Below are 9017 nucleotides of genomic sequence, written 5' to 3'. Positions count from 1 at the left end.
TAACCCATATGTGGTAAAAAAAAATTCACCCTGAAAAAACCCTAAAACCAAATTATTTACAAATCTCTAACCCTAAAACCAATTTATTTACAAATCCCTAACCCTAACCCTAAATCCCTAACTGATCTCATCGACACCCTTCAAGACCAACAACAGCAACAACGACAGGTTAAGGTTCTTGTCGAGTTCTGACAGAGGCTGTCCCAGGGTTTCGATTTGGAGTTCCAGGACTTGGTTTTGCGGGCATGTGGATTCTCTCTCTTTTTATCTATTTATTTATATACATAACCAAACCCCATAATGTAATTTTTTTTATCATAGTTTACTCAGCTAGATTTCCTTCGAATCATAAATTAGATACATTAGTTTACACAAAATAAAATTCATTTTTATTTATTTATAATAAAGTCTGTATTTTCTGAAAAGGGGTTAGGAATCAAGAATGAGAAGAAGAAGAAAGGGTTGGCTTCGGCCCCAAAATACACACACCCACTGCAAGTGAGTGAGAGAGAGAGAGAGAAATGGGAGAGGGAGAGAACACAGAAATAAAAATAGAAACATAAACAGAATTAGAAGCAACATCAACGTGGAGCCTCGGAAAACACTCAGATAATCGAACTTTCGGAGAAGCTAACGAACAGGAACCTCAACGCCAAGATTGAGGTCGCGTGGGAGATAAGGAAGATGGTTCGGAAATCGTCGTCGCCGTCGCCGAAGACGCGCGCGAAGCTCGCCACAGTGGGTGTGATTGAATCGCTTGTGTTGATGCTCTCTTCTTCCAACGTCGACGCTCGCCAATCCTCACTCCTCACCCTCCTCAACCTCGTTGTTCGCAACGAACGATACCCCCCTTCTTCTCTCCCAAGATGCATGCTTTTTTGTGAATTGTGAAATGGGTTTGGGAATTTGGCTTCTGGGTCTTTGTGTAAACCTTTTTTGGTTCTTATGAATTTGATTTTTATGTGTTGTGATGTGGATGGTGTGGATATTGAGTGTTATTGTCATAGTGTGATGCTTAATTTTATCCCAATAGAAAGAAGAAGAAAATAGAGTATAAAGGCACTGTTTTTTATTTAATTTTAGGGTTAGGGATTTGTAAATAAATTGGTTTTAGGGTTTTTTTCAGGGTAAGAAAATTTTATCGCAGGTAAGTTAAAAAACACAATTCAAGGTGCCTCTTAGACATTAACACGTGACAGTCAACGTTTGAACTTAATGGTTAACGTCCAGTTGAGGTTTCAGGGACCAACATTGTAAGATTTTACTAAACAGGAAAACCCAATTTGTAAATTAAATTAGTGGGGGACCAAATGCGAAATTGAACTTAAAGTGGGGGACCAAAAGTACAATTTTATCTTTCTTATATATGTCTCTACGCCAAGATTGAGAATTAAGAAAGGTGAAAAAGAAAGGTTCGTGAAACAGCATAGGCAAAGCCTTGAGAGAGGGTGAAAGGCAAAAAATGTGCAATAACATTTTTTAATTATTTTTTATTTAATTAAAACACTATTAGGTAAGGTGGCAAAATAAAAAGAATGTGATTTATTGTGTGTAAAGTCCTTTTACACTCACATCAGGGGCATTAATCTCATATAAAAAACACATAAGGCTACCTTCTCAATATATACTCAATTTCCTCATGGCAACCAAATTCTGTTAAATGACAAACAGAATGCCATACATTGATTCTGTGGCACACCTTCTCGTGATTCACATTGATATGGTTCCTACACAGGAAATTTCAAATTTCTATCGAGTAACACACCTTCTCGTGATTCACATTGATATGATTATATAGAGCCATCCATTGCCATTCCTGGAAATTAAAGTTTATTTACTATGTTTGGTGGCACATTTTTAATATTGGTGTCCCAATAAAGAAGGCTTCTCTAGCTAGAATAATTTTTGTTTTTTCTTTTGATGAAAAGATAGGACCTTTTAGACTTAATTAGGCATAGGGGAAATTAGTTACCTGAAAAAGACATGGCTGGATGAAGTCCATGCAAGAGAGTTTTTCTCAAAATTAAATAAGTTGTTAACAATTCCAGCATATTCCTTAAAAACTCTCAAATGATTTTTAAAAGTACTAAAACTAGCTACCTGCACCTTAGAAAGTTAGGTATGCATAACAAGAAAAGTACGCTCATTTTCCATTTTCTTCTCCTTGCTTTATTGGAACTTGGAAAGGACCTTAGAGAGTTGAAAAATGTATTGTTGTATACCTACTGATCCATCGAGCTGGCTCCCTTGTGCATATGTGTGGGTAGTTGTTTTCATAATCGATTATATATTGTCCTACATCCTTGCCATATGTAATTTCTTAATATTAGTATAGAGTTGTTGGCGTTGGTTAAACTAGCTAAGCTAGAAAATCCAGGAATTAATTTATTGAAATGCTAGCAAATTGATATAGTTATCTCAATACACTTCAGATAAAAAAAAAAATCTCAATACATAATAATGAGGGTTAGAAAAAATAAAGATGCTCGATAGGGGGAAGAATTTATGCACCATGTGTGCTCCTTAATTTTCCTCTGTAATTAATGCATGGGCTCAGCTTTATTTGTCAAACCACAATCATTGTCATTTAAGTCAATAAGCTAACCCATCAGACCTAATAAACAGCTTCTTAATTATTTTACTCACATTCTAAATGACCCCTCAGCAATATCATTTTACAAAAAAGTCTTTTTAACTACGCATTGTAATTAAGAAACTAAAAAAAAATATTTATTGCATGAGCAATGCAAGTTTTGCCTTCCAATAAAAATATTTATACTTTAACATTTATCTTTACAAAATAGGTTTAATAAATTTAATTATTAAATCTTCTGTTATTATCTTAAAAGTTTATTTTTGATATAATATTAATGTAAATATTTTTATATTGTCAATTAATTTGGAATTATTTTAAAATATAAATTTTTAAATTAATAATTATAACAAAACTTAGCAATATTATTGTATACGGAAATTTATAATAGAATGTCAGTGTATTGTTTATACTATTAGTATATTTTAATTAAATTCTTAAATTTATAATTATGTATATTAAAATTTAAATAATTTAGACATCCTTTTAAATAAATAAATTTTATGAACTTAATCTATTTTAATTAGGAAAATCTATCCAAACTGATATTAATGGTGTATCTATGCCAAGCTGATAAAAAAAATGATGTATGGATATGTGTGAAAATTTATGATTAATGTCAATAGGGAAAAAAGACTTCAACACTTCGTGATGTCACTTTAAAAATAAGTTTTTTTTTTTTTTTTCATTAGGAGAAGAAATACAACCTCCCATTGCATGCGAGGGCTTTATTGTTGTTGGAAATACAATTTCCTTTTGTATTACTCAGACTCCAAATCTTTGTATTTGGTGGTCGGTCAAGTAAATTTCTTGCTCTTCCTCCATGAGACTTGTCAAGAGAGAAGTTAAGTCGGCCATCTTCAAAATAGAGAAAGATCAAGATAAGATTACCTATAAATTAGGCGCATAATTATCAAATAAGATAAGATTAGATTCAATCTTATCTAAATTATTAACGTTATATAATTAGCTAGGAAAATTATGCTTATGGACCTAATTTCATCGTTATAAAAGGAATCACTAGGATTTCATATAACTCATTCAATTCTAACAAACTCTTGATATATATCTCATACCTATACATCTCTAATTTGAGGATTAGATTGTCTTTATAGGTACTACTACTGTAATATTTGGAGCAACACGAAAAGAGGTTATGTCAAATTTGATAGGAACACCTTCCAATTATTTCAGAAGGACTTAGTCAAGAAGAGAATAGTTACTAATTTGTTGAGGCAGACCTTTTTTTTTCTAACTAATGATTGGAGAAAATGGATACACAAGTGTTGCTCACCTAAGGTAGCTGACGTGGGATAAAATTTTATTGGTTGTTGGCCAGTGGTCATGAAGTTGTTGCTTAAGAGTTGTTAGTTAAAGATGTCTAATCTTCAATTTAATTTGTAGGAACTTTTTTATTTTTCTGTTTACATCGTGATCACGACATTTGTTGCTGGACATTATACTGATCATCGTCACATGTACATTTTTTTTTCATAAAGTTTTGATGTTGTTGTTTGTTAACGATGCGTTTATTACTTCTTAACTATGATTAATGAGTATTGATTTATATGCATGTTATGTTAATGGTGAGTGAACCTTAGAATTCCATTTGAGATTGAATACAATGATTATTGCGAACAGTTAGCATTAATCGTTTAATTGAATTTTAAATTGTCCGTTTAGACAGTTTGGGAAGAGTCATATTTTTATAGTACATTCATGCGTTAACATTAAGTTTATTTTCTTAAATTTGATGAAATTTTGGTACAATGCATTTCTCTTTATTCTCTAAGTGCATACTTGATTGTCATGGAATTAATCTCACTACTTTCATTTCGTGTACTTGGAGACTAATGCGAAATGCTGGCAAAATTTTGTCAAATTTAAGAAAATAGACTTAACCTTGACATATGAATTTACAATAAAAATATGTCTTCCTAAATGAGATAGGACCACACCTTTAATAAAAAAGTGAGATTTTCCTGCATTGAAAAACTTTGTGAGCATCACAGAGTTAATAATTAGATGGATCGAAGTTGGATGAATGCAAGTCGCATGAGCCCTACGTATGAGGAAGGTGTGGAACAGTTCTTGGAATTCACCTCTGAAAGAAGTCGACCAGATGAGGATGGAAAATATTTTTTGTCCTTGTATAAACTGTTTGAACGAGAGATAACAACTACTCGACAACATATGGGAACATCTAATGTGTGATGAGATTAAGAAGAATTATACGACATGAATATGACATGGTGAATTGACAGATATGTAGAGGGACTCCCAATCTGAACCAGTTGATGTACAAATGTGAGATCACTTAAAGGAAATGATTTGTGATCTTGGTCAAGAATCTTTTCAGCAAGCACATGTCCGTATGTAGGATACATTGCAAAGTGATTCCACATATTAATATTGTGTAATTTTTTATGATACCACATCAGTTTTTTACAAAATCGATGTTGTGTAATTTAATTAATATCAATTTTGTAAAATTAATGTTAATGCGGAGACTTTAATGATGTTAAAAATCATTTAATTAACTAAAATTAAAAATCTATTTTGTAGTAGTGATTGTTTTTCTTTACCTTTTTTTATTTTCTTTCAACCATTACCTTTCACACAAAATCCTTTAATTTATTCTCCATTTTTTCTTCGTTTACTACACCAAGCACCTTCTGAAATAACTTGAGAACCCATAGCCAAAAAGCAGATTCTCCTTCTTGACATAAATCATTTAATCATTATTTAGTATTGCATTAAAATAAGGCTGACCGAAATATATTATGACTATGTTTATATTTTTAGGCGAGAACATTATTTAAGATTACACTAAATATCTATGCTGACCCCACTGATCTTGATAATTAACCTCTGTCAGAATAATATGTTAATTAGTTGTTATAAAATAAAATTTAAGTTATCACATATCTGCCTTATTACCATTCACTATTTGTACCTTTCTATTAGTCATATTATGCTTCCCGTTTTTTATGCGTAGCCTTTGCTTCATAATAGATTAAGTTCCATATATATACGAGTGCTATTCTAGTGTAAAAGGTGTAATCTACAGCCATGGCATTGGAAACCAAAAGAAGTTAAGACTTGATATATATATATATATATATATATATATATATATATATATATATATATTGCATGTGTTTCAATTGCTAGGAAGAGTGAAATTTGAAAATAATGATTGATTCATTATATACAACATGCTCTAGCTGTCTACCATGATTATCTACTGCCTTAAAAAACAAAGAAGATTATCTATTATGTGCACTTCAGAGAAATGAACGAGTAATATTCCTTTAACACCTCAAACATTTATCATTTTTCTCAATTTCTTTTTTCTTACTGCACTACATTACCTATTACATATTTTCTTCCTTTTTTCTTTCTTTTTTCTCTGTCTACCAACATGGGGTGTCCATGGATATTTCCCACATGCATATATGGGGTGCTTTATCATGGAACTAATCAACCTAGATATATTTCACTATCATCGACAAAGGAACTAAGCAAAGGCCTTTGTTCTTCAGTTTTGTGTGGTCGTTATCCCCCTCATTAAAACCCATTTCTTTCCTTTCATCTCTTTCTCCTAAGGTATTTCTTTTTTCCTACAAAAGCAAAACAAAAAAGCATCTTTGTTAGTTGAAAAATGCTTCAATCGTTCATTAATTCAGTTCCACAATAAACATTCATTTATGGATATAGCAAGGCCTCTGAAATCAAGGAGTAAGCATCATTTCAGTCTAGGGGAAAGTTAATTATAAGGAAAAAGAAAGAAGGAGAATTATTTCGGTTAGAAAGGAAATGTTTCTTTGATTAATTAAGCATAAAATTCTCATGTATTTTCTGTCCTTCCAAAGAGACAAAAGGTAAAAAATAATTATTTATTGTCAATGTAAATTGAGTTGATCAAATTAATTAACCTGGAAAAAGGCTCATTTTATTGATGAGTTGATCAAATTGAATTAAAAGTAATAAAGCCTAAAAAATTATCAACAAATTATAGAATTAAAAGTAATTATTATAGAATTAAAAGTAATTAATATACATATAACTTAACTTTCACTAATTGAAAGCAAAGGCAATATCGTAAGAAGAAGAAAAGAAAAAAAATTATGAACCTTGGAGCCTTTGATAGGAGAACTTGCAGTATCTTCCAAAGCATCATCAACCAAAGCTGTTTTGATCTTCTTTCTCTTCTTCAAACTCGATTGGTGATCATATTCCGCAGCTTGTGTGTTGTCAGTTAATTTTTTCGTAGCAGAATCAGAGACAAAGGAGGTGGAGTAGTAGCTATCAACACCAGAGAAAGACGACATAGAACATTTCTGATCATCATCATCATCAATATTATGGTTGTCAAAGAAATCCTCAAAGTACTTAGTCCAACCACTCTCCTCGGAGGAGTCACACTCACTGGTCATATTCTTGGAAGAAGAAGAATCTTTGCTTATGGTACTCATTGAAGCCACCTTAGTTTTCTATCTGAAAGCCAAAGCAAGATATAAGATGAACAAATGATGAAAATTAATATTAGTGGGGTTTGGTGGCCAGTTTTAAAGAAGCAAGTCTCCCACGGAAAGCATATAGTTAATATGAAATAAACAATGAAGAAATATGCATATAATTATATGATCAAATTAATATATGATGACTTTTGGAATCTAGGGGTGGGACATAAAATTCGTGAAGTTAAAACTAGCTGTGTGTGTTTGACCTTTGTGGTGAGACATAGGTATCCGTGCCAAGAGAGATTTGCCAAAATTTTCTTTATGGCGGAGTTAAGTTTCCACTATTGCTTTGAATTGGTCATTCAGTCACCCTAGCTAGAGAAGTTTGGAAATATTCTCTCGGCTGGTTAATTCCCTAATCTCGAAGTCTCAGGAGAAATTGCATATAATTCTAATAATTTGGTTATCATCATAATAATTCTATATATATTACTGGTGATTCTTTTAAACGAAGGATGACAATTATGAGTACAAGCCAACTTGCAAAGCCGGTTCAACTGTTAATATAACATATATATGAGGTGCGTATTTAATTTGTCTCTCGTATATTATATTAATGCCCCTCCTTTCCCATTGTAAACCTTAATTTTCCTAATAGCTACAAATTTAAAGTAGGCATATTCTGTGTTTAACAAAGGAAATAAACGTGTTTAATTTCAATGGCATGACATACGCCTCTCTAAATTTTTTAAATAATAAATAAAGAAAAAAATGAAAGTTAAATACAGTTAATAAAGAAGAGACAGAAAGAAAAACTAAAAATATAAAAATAGTGGAAAATTAATATAGATTAAAAGAAAATTTTGAAAATTTAAGAAATAATTTGAGGATAAAATTATCCAATGAAATATAAATACTAAATGAGAGATATTTTTTTAATTATTATTATGGATGAAGTCATATACAAATTTTTAGCATTTCCCCAAATTTATGAGTGTATTTGGCAAGATACTCAAGAGCTTATAACTTCTTTGACTAAGATAAATAAACTAAATTGCAATTTCCCTGTTTCAAAGTCAGATGAAGATATCATGTATATCTTTATATATATATATATATATATATATATATATATATATATATATATATATATATATATATATAAAGAAAGGTGAGTTGGGATAATCGATGTAATCCATTTTTCCCATCCATTTACATGACAATATCGTAATTTTAGATAACCGCATAAAAAATATTTAATATATTTCATATTTCAATCAGTACTAATTTTTTAATTGACGTAAACAATAAATTAATGCACAAATTTGCTTCCTTAATTTGGTAAATTATATTATTAATTTATGCAGTTTAAATGCGTTGCCTTAATTGATGTTTATAATGATGAGTTTGTGAATATGAATAGAGCCATTAGTTTTAAATTTTATTAACCTAGAAAAAATGTTTCTTATACCTATGTTAATGGCATTATTAAGTTGTAGGACGTATCATATTTATTTAACAATTAATATATCATTGTGCATAAAAAGAAAATAGTTTAAAATTACAAAGTAAATATAAACATATATTGTTTGTTTAATTTTTTATAAAAAATAAAATATATTTAGCTAAATCATTGTCTTTCAAAATTTAAATTTATTTTCTAACTAAATTATCCTTATTTTCAATTTAAATTATCATGGTAAATTGTTCATTTAATTTTAAGTATTTTAATATCAATTAAATAATACAACAATCTTAAATAAATATGAATCCAGTAAAAAAAATTAGAAAAATATGAAAACACTTTTCATTTATTTTATCAAATTTAAGTTCCAGGAAGTATCATATTTTTTAAACCATTAATATGTTGTGCATAAAAAGGAAAATTGATTTAAAAGTACAAAGTAAATACAAATATATATTATTTGTTGAATTGTTTATAAAAATTAAAATATATT

General features: G+C 30.0%; 1 protein-coding gene across 2 annotated transcripts; it reads right to left on the bottom strand.

The window, feature by feature from the left end:
- Positions 1-5771: 5771 nt before the first annotated feature.
- LOC114379536 (vascular-related unknown protein 1-like) lies at positions 5772-7503 on the bottom strand. 2 transcript variants are annotated; one of them, XM_028338218.1, is made up of 3 exons: positions 7326-7503; positions 6730-7093; positions 5772-6216 (listed from the first exon to the last, which is right to left on the bottom strand). In XM_028338218.1, the coding sequence occupies exons 2-3, from the start codon at positions 7069-7071 to the stop codon at positions 6082-6084; spliced, it is 477 nt and encodes a 158-aa protein (XP_028194019.1). In that variant the 5' UTR covers positions 7072-7093; positions 7326-7503; the 3' UTR covers positions 5772-6081. The 2 variants fall into 2 exon arrangements, with proteins under 2 accessions (XP_028194019.1, XP_028194018.1); XM_028338217.1 differs by lacking the exon at positions 7326-7503 and having other exon boundaries at positions 6730-7262.
- Positions 7504-9017: the final 1514 nt, after the last annotated feature.

The sequence above is a fragment of the Glycine soja genome, chromosome 12, assembly GCF_004193775.1.
Source record: "Glycine soja cultivar W05 chromosome 12, ASM419377v2, whole genome shotgun sequence".
In the NCBI taxonomy this organism is placed as follows: domain Eukaryota; kingdom Viridiplantae; phylum Streptophyta; class Magnoliopsida; order Fabales; family Fabaceae; genus Glycine; species Glycine soja.
The sequence above is the reverse complement of the archived record's forward strand: the minus strand, read 5'-3'. Positions and strand labels throughout refer to the sequence as shown.

Bases quoted from the DNA above. Each gene is read 5' to 3' on its own strand.
- LOC114379536 (XM_028338218.1), bottom strand. From the start codon at position 7,071: ATGAGTACCATAAGCAAAGATTCTTCTTCTTCCAAGAATATGACCAGT. The intron at 6,217-6,729 runs GTTCATAATTTT...TTGCTTTTGTAG, and splicing joins CTCCTATCAAAGGCTCCAAG to GAAAAAAGAAATACCTTAGG.